This window comes from Saccostrea echinata, unplaced genomic scaffold (genome assembly GCF_033153115.1).
Source record: "Saccostrea echinata isolate AGI-Se365-2 ecotype Australia unplaced genomic scaffold, CSIRO_AGI_Sech_v1 ptg000002l, whole genome shotgun sequence".
In the NCBI taxonomy this organism is placed as follows: Eukaryota; Metazoa; Mollusca; class Bivalvia; order Ostreida; family Ostreidae; genus Saccostrea; species Saccostrea echinata.
This window is the reverse complement of record NW_026889751.1, coordinates 7,175,280-7,198,345: the sequence shown is the minus strand read 5'-3', so window position 1 is coordinate 7,198,345 and position 23,066 is coordinate 7,175,280. Positions and strand designations below refer to the sequence as shown.

The following is a 23,066-nucleotide window of genomic DNA, read 5'->3' as shown; positions in this document are numbered from 1 at the left end:
AACAAAAATATGGAAAAAAGCAGGATAAAATTGAAAATGCAAGTTGTTCTGAAGAAATCAGTAAGGCTAGGGTTCTAGATCTTGAGTTTCGATGATTATATTTACATGTACTTTATTTAGGCTTCCTAGAACTATTCAGTTATTATCAACACCCGATTTTCTATGCATAATTTTATAAATGCCAATTAAATACACTTTTAAATTAAGTCTTAGTTAAACTATACATGTTTGGAAGTTCATACGCTACATGAATACGCGATGTCCCATGGTTATTTCTTGACGAATTGTGCTTGATGGTAAGTTAATATTGACATGTGATATACTTCTAATAATTTAAATTGTAAATATTAAAGATAACAATAACAGTCTGGTTTTGGGGAATAATGGAGGAAAATAGTTTGGAGGGAATTTTTTATTTGTGATTTGACACCTGTCTTTAATTTTCAATAAAAATAATTTTACAGTGATCAAGATAAACAAAGAATTTAATGAAGTAAATCATACGGGGCAAAAGTTGAGATAAATCTATGCTGGAAATTAAATAATTAGATACAAAAGGTATATAGATTTTTCAAGTTTAGAAGTATTTTCTTTTAGCTTAGAGTGTCATTCCTTCTTTAAGAAAAACTACCATTTATAAACACATAGACATGATTCCTCTTACAAAATAATAATAATAATAATTTATGCACTTTCGGAAAAACCGCTGAAACGAAACCTTGGGGCTAGAACTGAGATTCTCAAACACACATTTGTTTGTTGCAACCATAAACAGCTAGAGGATCGATTGTCTAATTCAGAAATAAAATTTAACAGATGAGAAAATATTGTAAACTTAGTGACAAAATAATTTAATGATTGTTTCTTTTCAGTATCATAGCTCTCTCTCTCTCTCTCTCTCTCTCTCTCTCTCTCTCTCTCCAAATTTTGGTTTGACAGATCATATTGATTTGTATATATAAAATGTTCAAGGGTACTTTAGTAACATTATCGAATATCTTAACCTAATTCGGAAAGTAAACATTAACCAGAGATTTGATTTACATAATTAATTCTACTTCAAAGGCTCCTTGCTTTAAAAACGAGGATACTTGATGCATGAACATAATTTTCCCCGTCATAAAGTCTAATCTTTATAGATAAATTATCCTGTTATTAGTTTATCTCTTTGAGTTCATCTTTTATTTTAAAGAACATTGTTGTTTATTCTGATTTGTAAAATTTTGTCGGGCTTTTGAAATAGAATCTACGTTTATTGATTTTTTTTGTTTTAACTATATTTTTAATGTGCCCCTTGATAAATTATCTAAAGGTGCTAACAGAGACACCGATTTATTTTTGTACAAGAATTTCCTACATACATTCTGAAGACCTCTTACATATTTCAAACATGAACCATCACCCTTTAAATGTTGCTTCAAAAGACTATGTTCGGTTACTTCACAGCAAGAATAGAGACTTCTACTGCATAAAAATTTAATAAGTATTATCATGAAAATGTTATAGAATTTCAATGTCACTTGGTTTTGACGCATTCAGTCTCTGGATTTTTATCATCCTTTGATATAAACAAATACCGTGATGCTCCTGATTAGATAGTTTGGAAATTATTTCAGAAACAAAAATGATATGTTTATTGAGTAAGGGTTAAAATTACCTGCCATGCATAATAAATGATTCAATGAGACACCACATTGGTGTTTTGTGTCACAAACTGCATGCGTCTCATCAAGACAAGGCCAATTAACAAACAATAAACTCTAGGGGTTTGAAAAGTGAATGTATCATGCTGAAATATATCGAAAAATCGATGAGTGATTTTTAATGTTGTATAGTATTCTCTTTTTCTGACAAAAAAGTATAGAAACAGGAAAGGAAGCTGGTGTAGGGATGGACGGATAGATGTGTTTATAGAAATAAGTTCAGGATGGACGAATTGAAAATGTTCATCTTTTATATCACCCTAATTTCCATTTCGGGTATGTTTTAATTCACAGTTTTAAATTTGTCAGATATATCTCATCATAAAATTAATCATATTTTTTAAAATATAATTTTTATTATTATTATATACATATTTATTTTATTTTTTTTTTTTTAATTTTTTATTTTAGTTAAGGATTGAATCTTGATAGGTTTGGTAATCTTGTATCTTGGTATCCTAGTACCTTTGAATCTTGGTAACTAAATAGTCAAAGTTCATTTGAATAAACGCTTTTGAGATGTTGGGGTTTTAGCAGATCTCTCTAACAATTTATTCTTCTTGAAAAAAAAATATTTACCTCCGCTTGACCTTGCTAGTAAATACCCGATTTCTATAATTGAAATGTAGTCCTTTTTGGAAAAAGGAAATTTTATTTAATATTTATAAGAAAAATCCATTCTTAAGTCAAATAGAATGCTTTATCATTTATCTTTTGATAAATGGTCATTCAAATTCCAAGAAATTATATATATATGTCATTAATTAAGTTAGAGTTCTCTCTTGTTGGGAAGAGATAATTGCCCTCCAGATCACAGCTTTAAATTGTAATCAAAACAAATCAACTCCTCTAAAGAGATATTCATTCCATGATTTAGAAGACAAAGCCAGTGGAGATAATTATTTCAGTTTAAAATGCTCCGCTGGCTTTAGAAAAGAAATACTTTCAATTTGATAATTATTTTAACATCTAAACAGATTTTTATGAATGAATTTTCTATCTGTTCAATTCTGATTTATGAAGTAAAATTGTTCAACATAAATAGCAATTTGAGATGTTCAGTTTACCTTCAAAGGAAATATTTAATTTAAGGGGTTACAGTTGCGACTCATTTTACTCTATTAAAATACTCACTTTTAATCAAATATCATAAGCCATGCAATTTGTGTACATATAGGTTTTGTGTGGTGGAAACTGCATCAAACTGATCGCGGATAGTTCTTTAAGAGATTCTTATTGTTTTGTAAATAAATGTTATAAATTAAACCACATTATGATACACAATGCCTATAGCATATTATTTCTTGTACTGTTTGTGCAGAGGCTGAGCTTATATACAAATAAATGATGTTCTGTATATTCATTGAAAAGGATTATAAAAATTTTCAAAAAAACATAAAAATGTAATTTGTAATTTAATTAATTACTTTTGCAAAGTAATTGTAATTTAATTAATTACATGTCTTAGAAACCCTGTAATTTAATTGTAATTTAATTGAAGAAAAAGTCAAAGTAATTGTAATTTAATTAATTACTTTTTAAAGTTATTGACCCCATCCCTGAGATATATACATGTATATATATATATATATATATATATATATATATATATATATATATATATATATATATATATATATATATATATATATATATATATATACATCTTATATATCTGAATCTCAATTAAATTATTTACCTCCTAATCAGCCGAATTAAATTTGGAAACGTTATAACTTATCAATATTAAGAGTTTTTTAACATTGTAAATCGTGTTTTAAGGAAATTTACACCTATTCTAATTTTTTTCCGACTAACCGATTACAGATTTTCTAACCAATTACCATCGTTCCGACCGAGTAACCGGTTAACCGATTACAAATTGCCATCCCTAATATATATATATATATATATATATATATATATATATATATATATATATATATATATATATATATATATATATATATATATATATATCTGTGTGTGTGAGGGTGGGTGTGGGTGTGTAAATGGTAAACAAAATTATCGGTGCAGCTGTTAAATCAAAGAAAAAAAAAATCTCAGTCTGTATTACTATTTATGATTTACAGCATATACATTTCTATCATGAAAATTCATATTAAAGAAATCTACAGTGCTGATGGGTAATAAAAATTGCTGCAAAGATTAAAGTAAAATAAAAAATAAGAAAATAATGTAGTGCGAACGAGATAAAATGTCGTGAAAGCGAGATAATAAGTCGCGCGAACAACAAAATATCTCGTGCAAACGACAAACATCGACGTAATACATGTATCTTGTGCTGAACGAAATAATTTAAGTCATGCGAAAGAGATATTTTGTCGTGTGAACGACATAATATCTCGTGCGAACGACATAATATTTTCAATCACAAGAAGTAAAAAAAATATATGAACATGTCTCAAATATAGTCAACCGTATGCAAGAAAGCAAAACGAAAGTAAGGTTCTATATTTTGTTTTAATATTTGAAAATTTCAACTAATAGTTAAAAACAAATTAAAGAAAGCTGAATTACATGAAAATTGAGGGAATAGATATCGCATTGCTTTCACGCTTGCCACAAAAATTAATATTTGTGGAATTTAACGATGTAATCCGAAGTTAACTTCGCTTCTATCGACCCAGGGCCTAAAATAATTTGATCCTCCTTTTGAGAAGCACGTATTTCAGCCGAGTCTGGTGACACCCCACGAAGGTGCCAAAAAGGATTCTATTACCTGATTTATTGCACGAATTACATAAAATTACCAATTTATTGATTATTTCAACTTTTCTACTTAATAACATGGACAAAGTATTGACTTAATTCATTTAATCTCTACAGTAGCCATTTAAAATCCAACAATGTATTTTAAAACAAGGCGCAGAACATTTTCCAATACATGCGATCCATGTATACTCTGCTAGTACCACTTTACTAAGAAAAAAGAAAAAGAAAAGTATTACAAAGACGCTGAAAATCCTTGATGATCTCTTTTATTATTATTATTATTATTATTATTAACTGGTATCAAATTGACAGAAAACTTCTTTTATTTTCTCGTTAAAAGTCTGAAAGCAACTTTCGAGCTTGAATACTGTTCGTTATCTCCATATATTTCATTAAGACTTCTTTTCAAGAAGGTTCGATCAAGATCTTTTGAGCTGATTTTCATCTGGATATCTATTCAGAAATTCTGCATCGTATGTTTGTTCTTTTAAAAAATGGATTCTACAATCAAAATGAAGTATATTCAATTAAAAAGCCACGACAAAAACGCATGCAGAAAGCATTCACGGAGGAACTATACTTTGTGGCGGAAGGTTTTTTTAGAAGATGATGATAAAATTTTCTCTTTCAATTTATAGAACTGTTAAGTTTGAATTCCTATTTTTACATGCAGGTTGCACAGAGAGTTACTGTGTGCGGTGACATGTTTTATTCTGACCAGAATCATATATTAAATTGATACTATGAGTTATATCATCATATTGTGACAATTATAGCCAATATATTGTGAAAGACCAGAAAAAACCCAGTTCTATCTTTAGCTTAAAATTAACACTTTCTAAGTAATAACTAAAACTTTTCTTCTTAGACCCCCTCTTTTAATTTTCTTTCCTGAATACATAAGATAGCGATGACCATTCTGCTTAAATTCAGTAATAATTAAGATTTTAAAATAAATTTCTTGTTGAATTTTAATCAAGAAAAATGGCATTTTGTTAGTGCAAAAAGGTCAAATAATTGATCTTGCGAATTGATTTGACACATTTCCTTAGTCACAATTTTAAATGTGTCTTATCAAGATAGAATGAGACTGTAATTGGTCCAATGATTTATTTGGATAAAAAAATATTAACATGTATGAGGAAAAACTTCGAAAAAGTGATTTGTGAATAAAATGAAATTCCACTGCAAAAATGTCATATCAAATGTACCGTAGCGCCAAAAGATGCCTATGGACCTCAAATTTTTGTTTTGATTTTTAATTAAGCTAGGCGTGTAGATACTAGAAATATACTTGACAAAAAGTCTTAAGACTTTTGATAGCAGGATCCAACCTTCTTAAAAAGTCCAAAAACATATCTATATCACTGCATTTTTGTAGTAAAGGAGTCTCCTTTATACTTTTTACTTATTCACATCTGAAAATGTTTAAACAACTTCAAACTTGTGTTTTAGTAACTTTAAAATTTGCAAAATCATTCTCATGTTTTCATTCAAAATTGTAAGGTTGCTTTTATATCAGTGAGGGGTTATAAGTGCCTGTAAGAGAGGGAGTAAGTGTCACTGTGTTTGCTTATCTTAATTGGCTAATTAATTGACTGAGACATATCCCTGATTGCAGATAATGAGGTGTAAACTGTGAACTACTTTGTGTTTAACTATCATTCCATTGAAGACAAACAATATTATTAAAAGAATTAATAGCTCTCAAAACACTTATTTCAATACAGAATAAAACTGTGTTACATGTATTAGTTAAATTACTTAAAGACACATTTAATTTACATGTTAATTACTAAGAGTTCGTTCTAATTTACTTATTTTTTTTTAAAAAGACACGTACAGGAATGTTTAATGTGTACTATCAACATACGGACAGCCCAAATACTTCTAATGAGGTAATTCACAATAAGATATTAAATAATTTTTTCAACAAGTCAATAAATATGGAAGTACAGATCTAAGGTTGAAAGGAATAATTAATTCCTTGGCATATTTTATTGTAGGGATCATGTCTCCACTTTCCATGGTAGAAAATCCCTCATTTGGGCATTTAGTGAGAATGTTAGCCAGAATAAAACCTTAAAAGAATCTGCACTGAAACTGCAGGAATACATTCAAACTTCAGTGGATAACATCAACATTTACCATTTAAATATTGCTTTGATATTTGAAGGGATAAAAACTTGGAAGTAATCGATTATTAATCGATTACATCTTCCAAAGTAATCGATTACAATCGATTACAGGACAAAAATGAGTGTAATCGATTAATAATCGATTACACAAAATTCCTCTAAGTAATCAATTATTAATCGATTACATTTTTCAGTAATCGTGCCCATCCCTGAAAGGAGATTTATTTGATTCTCTCCATTATGATAAATTATTATTACATTTTTTTTTTGATTTGGTATTTAAGACATAAATCGCAAGAAAATACAATTTATCCCAAGTACTTTTTACACATGATTCTTTCATACATTGTTCACGCATACTTTCATTTTAGTCATTATACTGATACTGGATGTGAGGATTGAAGTTAAAATTTCTACTTCATAAAAAATGAACTTAGATTTGGTTATTGTGAATTTTCTGATATTTTTCACAATATCTTTATTTTTTTTAAATCCATTTTTATGATTTTGGCAATCATGCATAACAGACATTACTTTTACAAACATGATTCTGTGTATGGGGTAAATAATTCATCCAACAGAGATATCTTTAAATATATCTTTGAATTAGCGTACTTTTAACAAAGAATGGCTGTAAAGAATTTTCAGTGTTTTATAAAATTAATTAGCTAGACTAAATTGAATTATAGCTAAAACAATAAGGGTACAAGTACACTGGAGGATTGGTGGGACATTGCAATACTTGTGTAATTTTAGAAAAGCGCGGCCAAGGTCTTTGGAAGTTTTGGAATTTTTACACAAAACTTGGGCTGCATTAAACCTTACAATATAGATGCTGACTGAAAACGTTAGGTATTCATGATCATCTTCCATGCTTTAAGCTCCATTATTTGATTAGTGAATCACTAACAATTTTAAACAAACACAAAAGTGCTGTGAGTAATGCAGAGAATTAATATCTGCCTATTTTGCGTGTCAAAATAAATTCAACTAGCAGAAAAGCTTCCTTGATTTAATGCAACATTGTCAAAAAGAAAGATGAAAACACACATAAATTTTCCTTTTTTTAATTTGTTGGGACAGTTTGGAATTAACTGTAATATTTTAAAGCACACTCACATCAAACGATTTTTAAAAGATATGGGCTATATAAAATAAAATGTAAAAATCAATATTTTTTTGCTTCGTTTTAAAATCAATTGGTCCAATTGAGACGCATATTATTCTTACACAATAAATATCCATATATACATAAAAATGTATAAAAATAAATCATTCGACTGGGATTTTTTTTCGGTTAACAACAATATTTATATGAGAAATCACAGTCAAAACCCATGTTGACAAATCAAACACAACATGGATATTTAAGGTAATGTAAGGTGGGTCCGTACCTGGTTGATTCCAGGATCTCGGGTTTGGATTGATATAACCAACTTTATCATTTTCTTCTTAAAATGATTATAAGAAATTATTGGCCTGCAAAGATCTATAGATATGAAACTAAATCTTACTTAGGGGAAAATTACACCTGATGGTCGGCCTTATATTTACAAAGGAAAGTGGTGATTCACATATGTCACCAAACAGACAACATTATACAGATGGACGGACGGACAGACAGACCCAAATTAAAATCCCCCACTTTCAGTGAAAGCGGGGGACAAAATGTTTTGGGACTATATACAACAGCTAGTTGATTTGTAAAAAAAAACAGTTACTTCATGAATAAAATAAAAAGAAGACCAATTCTGGTTAATTAACATGATAATTGATTGGTAATAATTCGGCACAATGTGAAGTAATCATACTTTTTCATGCCTCACCACACATTAAAATGCAGTCATCTTTTGCTTAAAAGTGTTCAAAAGTAGCGATGCTTAAAAGATATTTAATAGGGTTTTCTTTTTAAATGTCCATATTACATTTATTATAGTTACATATTTACAAATTTTTTTGTCTATTTTAAATAAAATGGCAATTTGTGAAAGCCTGCATTAAAATAGCTTAAGAGCTTTCTTTTAAACGGTATATCTACAAATTTTGACCTGATAATAAGCACTGAACCAAATCAAAACAATGCTTCAAACGGAAGTACGTCATAACACGGAGGTATCCCATACTCCCTTGATATATTTTACGAAAGAGGCTCTAAACTTTCTATGAAGAATTATTTTTTCACTCACAAACATTTCTTTAAACACAGCATTCGGACCAAGCGACTTTAAAACACAGATGTAGATATGATAATACATTCTATATAATCATATATCATATATAGTATTACAATACACAACAATCTGTTTAATGTAGGAGTGACCTCTGCATCAACTACAGAGTCTTCCACAACAGAACAAATAACATCAGAACCAACAGCCGTCGTGGAAAATGCAACAGAATCAACATCTTCTACAACAACATATACCACAACAACTTCTGGAACAACAACGACATCGGAGACTACGACAACATCTCCCTCTATAGATGAATCAACCTCAACAACTTCCGGTGACATTGAAGCTACGTCAACAACAACAAGTCCTCCTGATGAATTGAGTACGTCGTCTTTGCAGGAAATTAGTGGTCTACAGGTAAAAATAAGTTTTATTTGTATCATTTCTATTTTTTTCATAGTTCAAAGGAAACGTTTTCTAGACAAAGTCGAGTTTATATTGTTTACTTAAATAACAAACTGGGTATACTGGTGCATGCTGCTTGAATTATGTGTGTGTGTGAGGGTGTGTGTGTGTGTGTAACATAGACTCGGACTGCACATCACAAATTTCAGAGATAACCAAAAGTAAACTCAGTGTTTTACTGTGATACACTACCCTAGTAAGGTGATACATGGAATAATTTTTGAAAACAATATGCAAAAAAAAAAAGTCACATTTCATTTGCTTAATAGCACCTAGAATTTTTTAAAATAGTCTTAATGCATTTTGATTTTTCTGTTTAAATTTAGATAACATATTCTACCTACTCCATTTATGGGGAGTTGACGACTTTTAACATATCACTCAACAGCGGAAACAATCATACAACTATAGCAATAATAGAAAACCAAACCACCGTCGTCTGCTCTCAGAATTCTGACGCGCTAGTATTTGACTGGACGTATAACTTTACTCAAACTGGCGCTATCGACTTGGAGATCATTATTGCAAATGACGTATCACAGGTGTCAGAAATGCTTGTTATATATAAGCACTACGTCATTAATGGAATATCCACCAACAATATTAGTAGAACATTCAACACTTCGGAAAATGTAACATTGACTTTTGAACTGGATTCCAAGGCTCAAAGACCTCAGGGATTGGTGAACTTCAGTGTGACGTGGGGAGACGCGGAGAGGTCGGAGGGGGTGTTGAATGTGGACAATTTGATTCTTTCGGATGAGATATCTACCCCTCTGCTTTTAGATACGTTAAGCCATTCGTACACAATTCAAGGAAATTACACGGTCATTGTGACTCTAATTTCGCTGGTACACTCACAAAACATTTCATATACTGTTTATATATGGGATAAATTGAGTGTCTTTCTTTATTCAAAAAGTGCGGCAAAAGTCAACGAAATTATACAGTTTCAATTCAGTAATCCACCGAATTCGAATTTTCGATATTTTGTTACGTATGGGGATGGAACAACGAGAGAAAATTCAGATTTGGACTTATATAGTTCATATGATATGTCTCCTTGGTTAAAAACGTATTCAAAATCTGGATTCTATAACGTCACAATGAATGCTTGGAATCCAATATACACAACTTCCGTGAATTATATTTTGAACATCACAGGTATTTAGTATATCCATCTTTTCATATCTTTTTATGTTGTTTAAATTTAAAAAAAATCTCTTCTTTAAAATACCTCCTCCTATTTTATATCTAAACAGTTTCAACAAATACAAGTATTTACCTTATCATTCTTTTGGAAACTTGCGTTATATAACCATTTTTATGATCAATGTTTCAATACTCTTAATAGTTATTTCATTTTTCCTAAAGAATACACACCTGTGCGTCTTATAACCATTTTTATGATCAATGTTTCAATACTCTTAATAGTTATTTCATTTTTCCTAAAGAATACACACCTGTGCGTCTTCGAGGGGGTGGTGTTCATTTTGAGGGGTCAGTAGAAGTGTTTTACTCAGGGAGTTGGGTTTCATTGTGTGACACCAACTGGAGTAATACAACAGCGAACATGGTCTGTTTTATTGCTGGATATGCCAGGTAGGCAGACAGAGAATGAAGAGTTTTATTTAATATGAGAACATGAATTTTCAGATTACAGTGTATGTAACGAACTATCATTTACTCGTATCTATTAGAATATAAGTCGGATATTTCGGTCCCAAAACTCTACATGTATGTCCGACCTATAGGTCTTAGAAACATTGTTACTTTTCTTGACGACTGAAGGGTGTGATTATGAAACATCTTCGACGATAATCTTATTAAATTGATATGTAGAAGATAAAAGATTGAAAATTGGTGTAATTTTCCAAAATAATTATTGAAACAGTTAAATGCATATGATTATTATTGGTATAAATTTGTTTTGTTGAGAATAAAAAAAAATATCAGAGTCATTTCCAAAAATATTATTAGAATCTCAAGTAAAATCATAGGAGCATTGATCTGAAATTGTCAACATTCTGGCCAAAACAAAAGTTGCATACCGACTTATACATGTACAAGAGTTAATGGCAAATCCCTCCAAAATAAACGTTAAAAATATACAGCCGACTTATTAGCGGACCGACTTATAGGCGAGTATGTACGGTAAATTAATTTTTAAAGAAATCTTAGCAAAGAAAATAAAATTAGATGAAGGAGCCATATTTCTCCCTAAAAAGAGATTCTTAGCAAAATGTTTCGTATTGTTTTAGCTCACTTGAACTGAAGCTCAAGTAGGCTTTTCTGAACACCCACTGTTCGGAGTCCGTCTGTATGCCATCTGTCCGTATGTCTGTAAACATTTCACATTTTTAATCTCTTCTCTACGAAAGCCGGATAGGCTCATTTTTGACAAGACAAAAAAAAATTTAACTCGTTATAACGAGATAATTATCTCGTAATAACGAGTTAGTATCTCGTTATAACGAGTTAGTATCTCGTTATAACGAGATAATTATCTCGTTATAACGAGTTAGTTATCTCGTTATAACGAGTTAGTATCTTGTTATAACGAGTTAGTTATCTCGTTATAACGAGTTAGTATCTCGTTATAACGAGTTAGTTATCTCGTTATAACGAATAAGTTATCTCGTTATAACGAGTTAGAATCTCGTTATAACGAGTTAGTTTCTCGTTATAACGAGTTAGTTATCTCGTTATGACGAGTTAGTTATCTCGTTATAACGAGATAATTATCTCGTTATAACGAGTTAGTATCTCGTTATAACGAGTTAGTTATCTCGTTATAACGAGATAATTATCTCGTTTTAACGAGTTAGTTATCTCGTTATAACGAGATAATTATCTCGTTATAACGAGATAAAAATTGATCTAGTTTAAGAATTGATATATCTAAGTAAAGAATAGACCATTATTTATAGGAAATATACAGAAGCAAGTCGATCAAATTTGTTTGAAGTGTGCGTGATAAAGATTTTATGGAACAGCATACTAGTTTTTTTGTGTTATGCCTTTGATTAGTATTGTTTATTGGAATGACCGAAGACAAATATACGGAAACGTGACCGCCTCATGTTGTTGTGTTATACCTTAAAATTGCAAAATAGAATTAGTGTCATCTTCAAATGGAATGTATATAACATCAAAATTTTGTCAACTTGTACAAGGAGATCAGAAAAAAAATGATATACTCTGGCTGATTTAACTGCCCTGTTCAAGCTTTCTTGAATTTGTTAAAATTATAATAATGTTTGCGTAATATTTGTCGCAATAATAATCCCATTATTTTGAATATTCCGAATAAATCATGTGGATATGAAACCATTTGTTAGGCTTTAATAGCGATTCTCTGTAACCACTTAAACTTCTTTGCCACGCATGGTCACCGATTTTGATGAAACTTTGCCCATTATTACAACTTGACACCAGAAACATATATCAAATAAAATTTCGTTGCTATGTGTCTTGGTTGCCATGGTAACAGCCAGAACAGTTGAAAAAAATGAGATTTTCAGCTACTTTAAATCTTTATTAAGCCTTAATAAAGACTAAGAAAAACAAACAAACCATTCTCCCAAAAACATGACACCTTGTTGCCACTTATGCTATAAAGAAACTATTTAGAATTTATCTCTAAGTAAGTGGTAACCATGGGTACATTTGGAATTCATTTTAGATGCTGAAAAATGCTGAAAAACGCTCCATAGTCACAAATGATAGATGTTACATGATCAAACTCAATCAACAACGTAAGAAAAACAAATATTTGACCTCATGTAATTAGGTATTGGCAATATTATTCTAAAAATAACTTTCATGGTTACCATGGTAACACATATCATTTTTTGCTTCACCATTCCTCATTATAGTGGACAATATGCATAAGCTAAGTCACGAAGTTCAAGGGGGGGGGGGGTAAACCAAGTAAAATATTTGACAAGTAAAAGAAAAAAAAAAGATTTGATATTCCAACTACGAGTATTCGCCATTATTTTCGGGAGATATTTACTCAGGTAAAAAAAAATATGGATGAAGGGGCACAAAGATACTCTTGACCGCCCCCTTTTCAAAAGTGGTGGTGTGGACATTAGCCCCTCTATTACTACGCCTATGATCTAACTGCTGATGTCTCACCATCCCCCGTCTTCAAAACATTTCTGAATCTCAGAAGTAACATTTGTATAACACTGTAATCTATATATTATATGTTGCATAAACGATATGTTGCACTTATATTGTCTCGGATATTTAATTTTAGCGGTATAGAAATTGATATATGAAAGTGTATACCGGTAAGTCGTCCAAAACATATCGAAATAGTGTCATTCATCAGAAATAGTTGTCATAGATAAATTGCCAAAGTTTGAAGCAAGTATGTTTGGCAATATTATTTTAAGAAAAATATAGCGTCCTAATGCAACAATTTGAGGAGGAGTTCACGAAAATGTGTAAATGTGTTCGCCTTAGAGTTGCTATGATTATTGACAGCGAGATAGTTCAAGATTTAATCATAAGTAAACCCCAGAGCAAATTAAATTTTCAACCATTTATCAATTCTTCCAAGTTAAATTTGACTGATAATTACTTGCTAAAAATTCAATGGCATTTAAAACTGCAGCCATTTTTATTCCTATATTGCTATTAAGTCTCGAAATAACAAGAAAACTGTCTCGTTATAACGACATAACTAACTCGTTATAACAAGATACTAACTCGTTATAACGAGATAATTATCTCGTTATAACGAGATAACTAACTCGTTATAACGAGATAACTAACTCGTTATAACGCGATAATTATCTCGTTATAACGAGATACTAACTCGTTATAACGAGATACTAACTCGTTATAACGAGAAAACTATCTCGTTATAACGAGTTAATTATTTTTTTATCTTGTCAAAAATGAGCCTATCCGGCTTTCGTACTTCTCAAGAACCCCTAGACTAATTTTATTCCAAGTTGGCACAAAACACTCTTGAATAAAGCGAAATCTATTTTTTTTTTTTCAAATGATGGGCCAGTCCCTTCCAAGGTGAGATAATCAAGCAATGACAAAAATAGAGTGAGGTTATTAAAGAAAAACTTACGTGGAAGCTTTCGTATGTTGTTTAAGTCATGACCCCGGGGTAAGATGGGGTCATTATAGAGGATTTAAGTTTTATTTACATTGAAATATATAAGGAATATCTTTAAAATGTTCTTCTCAAGAAGCACTGAACTAGAAATTAAAGATGAAACTTGTATGAAAACTTCTTTAGGTAGTGTAGATTCTACTCCTTTCTACTGGACCTCTTGTTCTTTCATCACTGTTTCTCTAAGCAGTAATGACACAGTAACATAAATTACAGTAACGCTTATAAGGCATTAAATACTAGTAATTTAATTCTCATTTCATTTGCTTTTTATCGATTAAACCAAGAACCAAGCATAATTACTGTTTTATTCATTCTCGTCAACACTAAAAGGACCTCCGCTATAGAATACTACGGCTCTCAGTTTGGAGTTGGTGAGGCATCACGTATGAGCACTGCTTGTGAGGGCTTGGAGTGGGATATCTTAGACTGTAACCATAGTTTGGAACTAAGTTCCTGTCCAGTAGCTGGAGTCAGATGTTCAACGGAAGGTAGGAAAATTCACGGATCTAGTCTCAGGGGCTTCTCACGTGTACGGTTAAAGCACACATGTATATGCGATATAGGATGTGTATCTTTTAAGGTCCATTTCTTGTGAATTTTTATGCCCCCGGATCGAAAGATCCCGGGGGTATATTGTTTTTGTCCTGTCTGTCTGTTTGTCTGTTTGTCTGTTTGTCCGTTTGTCTGTTTGTCCGTTTGTCTGTCTGTCTGTTGTCAACTTTAACCTTGCCCATAACTTTTGATTGGTTGGAACTATGACTTTCATATTTCATACGTGTATTCCTTGTGACAAGAGCTTTCTTTGGGTACCATCATATTTGACCTTTTGACCTTGACCTTGGAGTTTGACCCACTTTTGCAAAATTTTATGAGACTTTAACCTTGGCCATAACTTCTGAACAGTTGGTGCTTGGGGTTTCAAACTTCGAATGTGTATTCTTTGTGACAAGGCCTTTCTTTGGATACCAACAACTTTGACCTTTTGACCTTGACCTTGGAGTTTGACCTCCTTTTGAAAAACTTTAACCTTGGCCATAACTTTTGAACAGTTGGTGCTTAGGGTTTCAAACTTCACATGTGTATTCCTTGTGACAAGACCTTCCTCTGGATATCAACCACTTTGACCCTTTGACCTTGACCTAGGAGTTTGACCTACTTTTGAAAAACTTTAACCTTGGCCATAACTTTTGAATGGTTGGAGCTAGGACTTTCATACTTCACATATGTAATTCTTGCGACAAGACCTTCTTTTGGATACCAACCACCACTTTGACCTTGACCTAGGAGTTTGACCTACTTTTGAAAAACTTTAACCTTGGCCATAACTTTTGAATTGTTGATGCTAGGGTTTTCATACTTCACATATGTAATCCTTGTGACAAGACCTTCCTTTGGATTCCAACCACTTTGACCCTTTGACCTTGACCTAGGAGTTTGACCTACTTTTGAAAAACTTTAACCTTGGCCATAACTTTTGAATGGTTGTATCTAGGTCTTTCAAATTTCACAGGTGTATTCCTGGAGACAAGACCTTTCTTTGGGTATCAACATTTTTTATCTTTTGGCCTGGATTTTGACTTGCATTTGAAGAAACTTTAACCTTCGTCATAAGCTACCATACGGGGGCATCAGTGTTTCACAAACACATCTTGTTAAAGTGGTTATTGAAATTAAAATTTATGATTTTAATTTTTTTTTTTTTTTTTGAAAAGTGACAAAGCTTCAATTTTTAAACAAAAGTATTGAATTTATCAAAATGATTTAGATGCACTGTTTGCAATTTTTTTTTTCATTTGATGTTAACTTCAAAACATTATAATTCTTTCATTGATAAAAAGAAGAATAGTTTCCAAAACTGAAAATAGTTTCACCGAATAATCATTTCCATATTTGATCGAGAGAAAAAGAATCTTGATATTATTAAGTAGATTTAAATGTAACTCTTCCAGGATAAGTCAAACAATTTCGTTCCAAAACAATGATGTTAGCTTGGAGGACGTCAGAATAATTTTAATAGAATTTTTTTCGGTCCAAACAGAAAACAAACATATACCTCCAACCCTGCCAAATATTCATTCTATATGTATTAAGCACAACTTTGTGAGCAGTCATTTAGTGTACTGCGCTAATACATGTACAAGGTTGGCCTAATCATCCATCGCTAAATTTTGGACACTGATATAACAATTAAAATCTTAAAGATGTTTTCCTTCTGCACAGTAAGTTAATTAAACATCGAAGAATTGGTTTTATCTGCAGAGATAGCTTACATTACGTTCATATTACAGACCTCTTTCATACTTTATTCCATGACAGATTTGTTTACGATTTATTCTGGTGCAATAACATATTCAAGGTGCATTTGATGTATACACATGTTGTATTTTACATTTCAGGTGTCTTCATGTTTAAGCTATCATATGGTCAAGATGCTACTATTTCATTACTGAGCGGCAAGCAGACCGTCATTAACTTTGATTATGTATCAGAATCCCCGTCCTTTGAAGCATTCATTAACAATAGTACCTTGCTTAGTACACAGACAGTCCAATTCGACACGGAAAACAAAACCATTCAGTTTGATTTGACTTCCCAAATGCTCTCAGTTGCTGGATTTGGATCCCACACTATGCAGTTCAGATTATCAAATGAAAATTACACTAAAGATGTTGAAGTTGAAGTGCAATATGAAGAAGATATTACCCAATATGAGGTAGAATGTAATGCTGATACTAGTAGTTATACTGAAATTGTTAATACGTTAATAAGAAATACGTTAATAAGAAATTATCTGTATTTTAGTGCACTGACTTGTATATCTCCTTAACAGATTAATTCAAAATCATAGTACAGTGTTAATGATGTCAAATTGCATACATTCTTTTAATTTGGTACATTTGATATGTCGTCTTATGTTGTCAATTACAAAAACGTGTAAGTCTAGATCAAAAACATGTACAAGGAAACATGAGCCACAACGCTCATCTAAGTCACTTTGGTCCTGCTGTTCTTCATCAACGTTATATTTTTATGCCCCCGGATCAAAAGATCCCGGGGGTATATTGTTTTTGTCCTGTCTGTCTTTTTGTCCGTTTGTCTGTTTGTTTGTCCGTTTGTCTGTTTGTCTGTCTGTCTGTTGTCAACTTTAACCTTGCCCATAACTTTTGATTGGTTGGAGCTATGACTTTCATATTTCACATGTGTATTCCTTGTGACAAGACCTTTCTTTGGGTACCATCATATTTGACCTTTTGACCTTGACCTTGGAGTTTGACCCACTTTTGCAAAATTTTATGAGACTTTAACCTTGGCCATAACTTCTGAACAGTTGGTGCTTGGGGTTTCAAACTTCACATATGTATTCTTTGTGACAAGGCCTTCCTTTGGATACCAACAACTTTGACCTTTTGACCTTGGAGTTTGACCTCCTTTTGAAAAACTTTAACCTTGGCCATAACTTTTGAATGGTTGATGCTAGGGCTTTCATACTTCACATATGTAATCCTTGTGACAAGACCTTCCTTCGGATACCAACCACTTTGACCCTTTGACCTTAACCTAGGAGTTTGACCTACTTTTGAAAAACTTTAACCTTGGCCATAACTTTTGAACAGTTGATGCTAGGGCTCTCATACTTCACATATGTAATCCATGTGACAAGACCTTCCTTTGGATACCAACCACTTTGACCCTTTGACCTTGACCCAGGAGTTTGACCTACTTTTGAAAAACTTTAACCTTGGCCATAACTTTTGAATTGTTGATGCTAGGGCTTTCATACTTCACATATGTAATCCTTGTGACAAGATCTTCCTTTGGATACCAACCACTTTGACCTTGACCTTGACGTTTGACTTTTATTTAAAAAACTTTAACCTTGGCCATAACTTTTGAACAGTTGTATCTAGGTCTTTCAAATTTCACAGGTGTATTCCTGGAGACAAGACCTTTCTTTGGGTATCAACATTTTTTATCTTTTGGCCTGGATTTTGACTTGCATTTGAGAAACTTTAACCTTCGCCATAAGCTGCCATACGGGGGCATCAGTGTTTCACAAACACATCTTGTTTTTATTTCCCTTTCTTTAATTTCATAAAAATGTTGGCTTCACATTGTGGACCAAAGCCCTAAGGGAGCTATGATTTATTCAAAGTTGATTAAAATAACATTGGGATGCTACAATATCAAAACGATCAACATGTCCCTGCTGTTCTGGAGATGATTTTTTCCTGTATACATGTAATATGCAGAGATGTTTGATCTCTGATTTCGGCTCAACTTTAAACCCTTGGCTCATAATTTTAAAATAATGATTCCACGCAACTTAAGTAATTTGATTTAGTGTTGTCTTGCCACTCTCGAATAGATTTCTTCCTACATAGTTTCTATATACTCCCTTGTTAAACTCCGATCTCGTATTGTAGCCTCAACCTATTCCAGAGGGCCCTGATTTGAACAAACTTGCTGAGCTGAGGATGATTGTATATCAATATGACTTGTAATGACTTTGCTTTGCTTGGTGCAAGAGTTTTAAAAAGGTTCCTATACGTAAAATTTTGACCCTCAGGGACCATGATTTGTTTAAACTTGAATCTACACTACCTAAAATGTTTCCATATCAAAATAGATAATTATGGCTTCAATTTACTGTTTTAAAGAAGAAGATTTTTATATGATTTTCCCATAAACTACATTTATATATTCTTTGGTAAAATTCTGATCTCCTATTGTGGCCCCAACTATCCCCTAGAGGCCGTGAATTGAATCTGTTATCTGAAGTTACTTTCATATTAATCTTATCATGACATTGCTGTTCTTAAAAGAAAATTTAAAATATTCATATGTAAAAACTTGAATGCGCATAGTGTACCCTCCCTATCACCGAGGATCATGATTTGAAAAAAATCTTAATGTACACTACGTGAGGATGCTTCCATATAAATATGACCAATCATGACTTAGCTGTTCTTGAGAAGAAGATTTTTAGAGGTTTTTCTAATATTTTCCTATTTAAAACTTTGATCGCCTATTGTGGCATCAGCCCCCCTCCCCTCACCTCAGGTCATGATTTGAACAAACTTGAATGTACATGTACACTACCTGAGGATGCTTTCAGTGGTTCTTGAGAGGAAGATTTTTAAAAGATGCCAAGAATTTTTCATTAATTTTTAAATATCTCCCCTTTGAAGAAGCTAATTAAAAAGTTGTAACTCGGATAAGATTATGTGACTACAAATAGAAGAATCTGAGAGAGAAACAATCTGTGAACTGTGGGGACCCTTCGACAAAAATAGACTCAACTTCTATGGAATTATTTTAATTCGTGGGAGCAATCAAAATTTTAATAGTTTGTAGGGACGCTATTTCGTGAGTCACTCGTTTTATATAAAGGATTCGATGAACAAATATACGTTGACAAAATTATGGTTCGGGGGGATGTAAATTTGTAAGTAAGGGTAGCCGTTGAAATCCACGAACATTGGTCCCCCATGAGCAATGATTATTCCACAGTATATAACGGTATTATTTTTCCATATTACTTAAAATATCTTCTTTAAATTTTATACTTACAGGTTCAATATAACAGTTTTATAGAATTGGGGAAACCTGCTTATTTCAACGTATCTGTGGCCAGCGGGTCTAATTTACAGTTTACGTGGGTTCATGGGAGCACTGTTCAAACATGTAATTACACAGGAAACAATGTGAAGTTCTTCCAGTTTAACTATACGTTTACAGATTTCGGAACCAGAAATATCACCACAACCGTGTCGAACGGAATTGCAATAGCAACAAAGAGTTTTACTGTTGTTGTTTTTCACAAGATAAATGGAATCTCGCTAAGTACTAGTAAATCAACGTATCAAACGCTAGAAAATGTGAATATATCTCTAACAGTTGCTGAGAATGCACTTCAGCCACAAGGACAGGTCAATGCCAGTATTGATTTCGGAAATGGCAACATTTCGAACTGCATTCTATCTGCAAACGATACATATCTTTTCCCAGTTTTAAGCTTCAACCATCAGTTCAACATCCAAGGAAATTATTCTGTGCGGCTTGTGCTCAGGTCTTTGGGGGACACCGTATTCCAGACATACTATGTCCAGGTCTGGGATGAACTTGCCATTAATCTATCGTCTGTTACTCGATCGAAAGTCGACACTAATATTGAGTTTAGTTTTGGGTCCACGCCGCGGTCAAATTTCATGTATTACATTTCATTTGGAGACGGAACCGATGTTCAGAACCAAGAAAGTGATCTCTATAGAAAGTATGATTTTCAAAGCTGGAATAAATCTTACAGACACCCAGGGGTATATAACGTCTCCTTGACGGCATGGAATCCAGTCTATACCAATTACTTCTCTTATTTGATCAAAGTTACACAAGGTCAGTTATCTTTTAATTATAGTTCACAAGAATTACATTTAAGGTCAGACGATACGTTCCTCAATAATATATAATATTTTCCAAGAATTTGTCACTGAAGTACTGCTACTTTAATAAGTTTCCTCACAAAAAGGTACCTTACCAGGTATTTGTGCAAGATACCAGAGGGAGATGTTTTCTATATAATCTTATTTGAAATCACTTGAATTGCCAATATCACAATTTTTGTTGTAATTATTTTCTAAGACATTTTGAAAACAGTTTAGACATCACAAGATAATAAAAATATTCTAAAAATAGTTCTAATATTTTACAAGGAGAAACAAAGCAGATATTTGAAGAACGTGTCGTCAAACGTTAAAATGAAGTGAAAAAAAGGTTTAAAAAAATATTGAAAAAGCATATAAAGAGAAAAGAGCATTAGATTATTCTTATCAAATTTATTAAGCATCCAGGTACAGTGTGAAATTATAACCTGTATTTCTTTACTTCCGGTATTTGTAAAAAAAAAATTTTTCTTATTTCAGATCAGATTCTGAATTTTACACTGGAGGAAGATTATCGAGAGGTCATTAAGTACATATACGGGGAATCAAAGGAAGTTCTGCTTTACTTCGAAACACTAAACAACACTGTGATTGATGCAGAATTTGAATTACTGATTGGAGAGATAGAGATCAATTCTAGCTTCATCTTTATCAACCAGACTGGCGCGAAAATAAAGCTAATCTACCTCCCACTTCCGGTTTTATTGTATGACGTGCCCTTTGGAAACCATTCCATGAATATGACCCTTTATGCACAAAATAGAACTGAATTTCGAACTCTTGCTGTGCTTTTACACTATGAAGAGAAAATAACAGGTCTACAGGTAAGTTTCTTGCATTTCAAATCCTGTGACAAAATTGTAGTGATATCGTTTTATCCTTTAAATTGTGACTTTTAGGTTTCCTATGAAGAGAATATCGAAGTTGGATTATCAGCTGTTTTTATTGGATCATTAACTAGCGGATCCAATTTTGAAGTGGGATGGATGCATGAGAATGTTTCAAGAACATTCTTTTACCCAAATAACGAAACGCGAGTTTTTAGTTACAATTATACTTTTTTATATACGGGAGATATAAATGTTACTCTTCTTGTGACGAACTTGGTCTCCAGTCAGACTTTCTCCCTATTGTTTCACAGTTATTACAGAATCAATGGCATTTCTCTTGAAGTTGGAGAAACTTACCAAACAACAGAACTTGCTGAAATTGCAGTAAAAGTTAACGATTCGGCCGCTCAGCCGCAGGGAGAGGTCAGCTTAATTTTAGACTATGGAGATGACACAAACGTAAGTGTCAGTTTATCAACTGATCCCTTCAACTTAAAATCTGGATTCAACACTACACATCATTACAACATTCAAGGAAATTATACTGTTACCGCTAATCTGGTATCACCAATTGGAACAGAAACGCTTACATCTATTGTTTATGTGTGGGATAAACTTGCCGTGAATTTGTCCTCGGAGGTAGTAAAGAAAGTTTATGAAAATATTACTTTCGAATTTGACAACACTCCAAATTCGAATTTTTTGTATGTGGTATCATACGGTGATGGAGAGATACGTCAAAACGACGACAGCGACCTCTATCGGCTTTATGACTTCCAGAGCTGGAATAAATCATACGAAGATCCTGATCTGTATAATGTTACTCTGTATGCATGGAATCCGTTATATTCCAGTTTCCACACCTATTTAATTTACGTGTCTCAAGGTATCATTTAATTTTCAAAGATAGACATTTGTAGTTTCTTATTCTTTTTTATCTAATATTTTCCAGCTTTTATATCTATCTATTAAGAGTAAATTAATCATGTTAAATGCAATATAATTTGAAATTGATCTTCAATGATACACGCAATTTCTGTATCACGTGTTGATAGTTATATTTACTCTTTACAGACCAGATAACGAACTTCACAGTGGACGGAGATTCGTCTTTACCAATAATGTTGATTTCTAGGTCTTCTGTAGACGTCCGTCTGAATTTCGCCACTTTAAACAATACTTACGTACCTGACCTACTCTTTAAAGCCTCCATCAACAACATTACTATTGACACAGATGCAGCAAACATAAATCAGGTCGACGACAATGTTGTTTTTACAATGACGGCCTTTTTGATGGACAATTTTACGTACGGTGTATACGAAATCATTTTCTCACTACTGGCACAAAACGAAACAGAGGAACATTTTCTCAACATGACTCTTATTTATGAGCAGGCGATAGAAGATATTTTGGTAAGTTATGTTAATATAT

General features: G+C 32.2%; 1 protein-coding gene across 1 annotated transcript in view; it reads left to right on the top strand.

Annotated features, from left to right (window-relative positions):
- LOC133202955 (uncharacterized) overlaps positions 1 to 23,066 on the top strand; it is a 49,410-nt gene that overhangs the window by 6,630 nt on the left and 19,714 nt on the right. Inside the window, exons 2-10 of the mRNA XM_061338811.1 lie at positions 8,891 to 9,168; positions 9,543 to 9,934; positions 10,651 to 10,818; positions 14,693 to 14,850; positions 16,759 to 17,075; positions 19,936 to 20,755; positions 21,283 to 21,626; positions 21,702 to 22,518; positions 22,707 to 23,047. Coding sequence (XP_061194795.1) covers positions 8,891 to 9,168; positions 9,543 to 9,934; positions 10,651 to 10,818; positions 14,693 to 14,850; positions 16,759 to 17,075; positions 19,936 to 20,755; positions 21,283 to 21,626; positions 21,702 to 22,518; positions 22,707 to 23,047 — 3,635 coding nt within the window. The remainder of the gene's footprint in view (positions 1 to 8,890; positions 9,169 to 9,542; positions 9,935 to 10,650; positions 10,819 to 14,692; positions 14,851 to 16,758; positions 17,076 to 19,935; positions 20,756 to 21,282; positions 21,627 to 21,701; positions 22,519 to 22,706; positions 23,048 to 23,066) is intronic.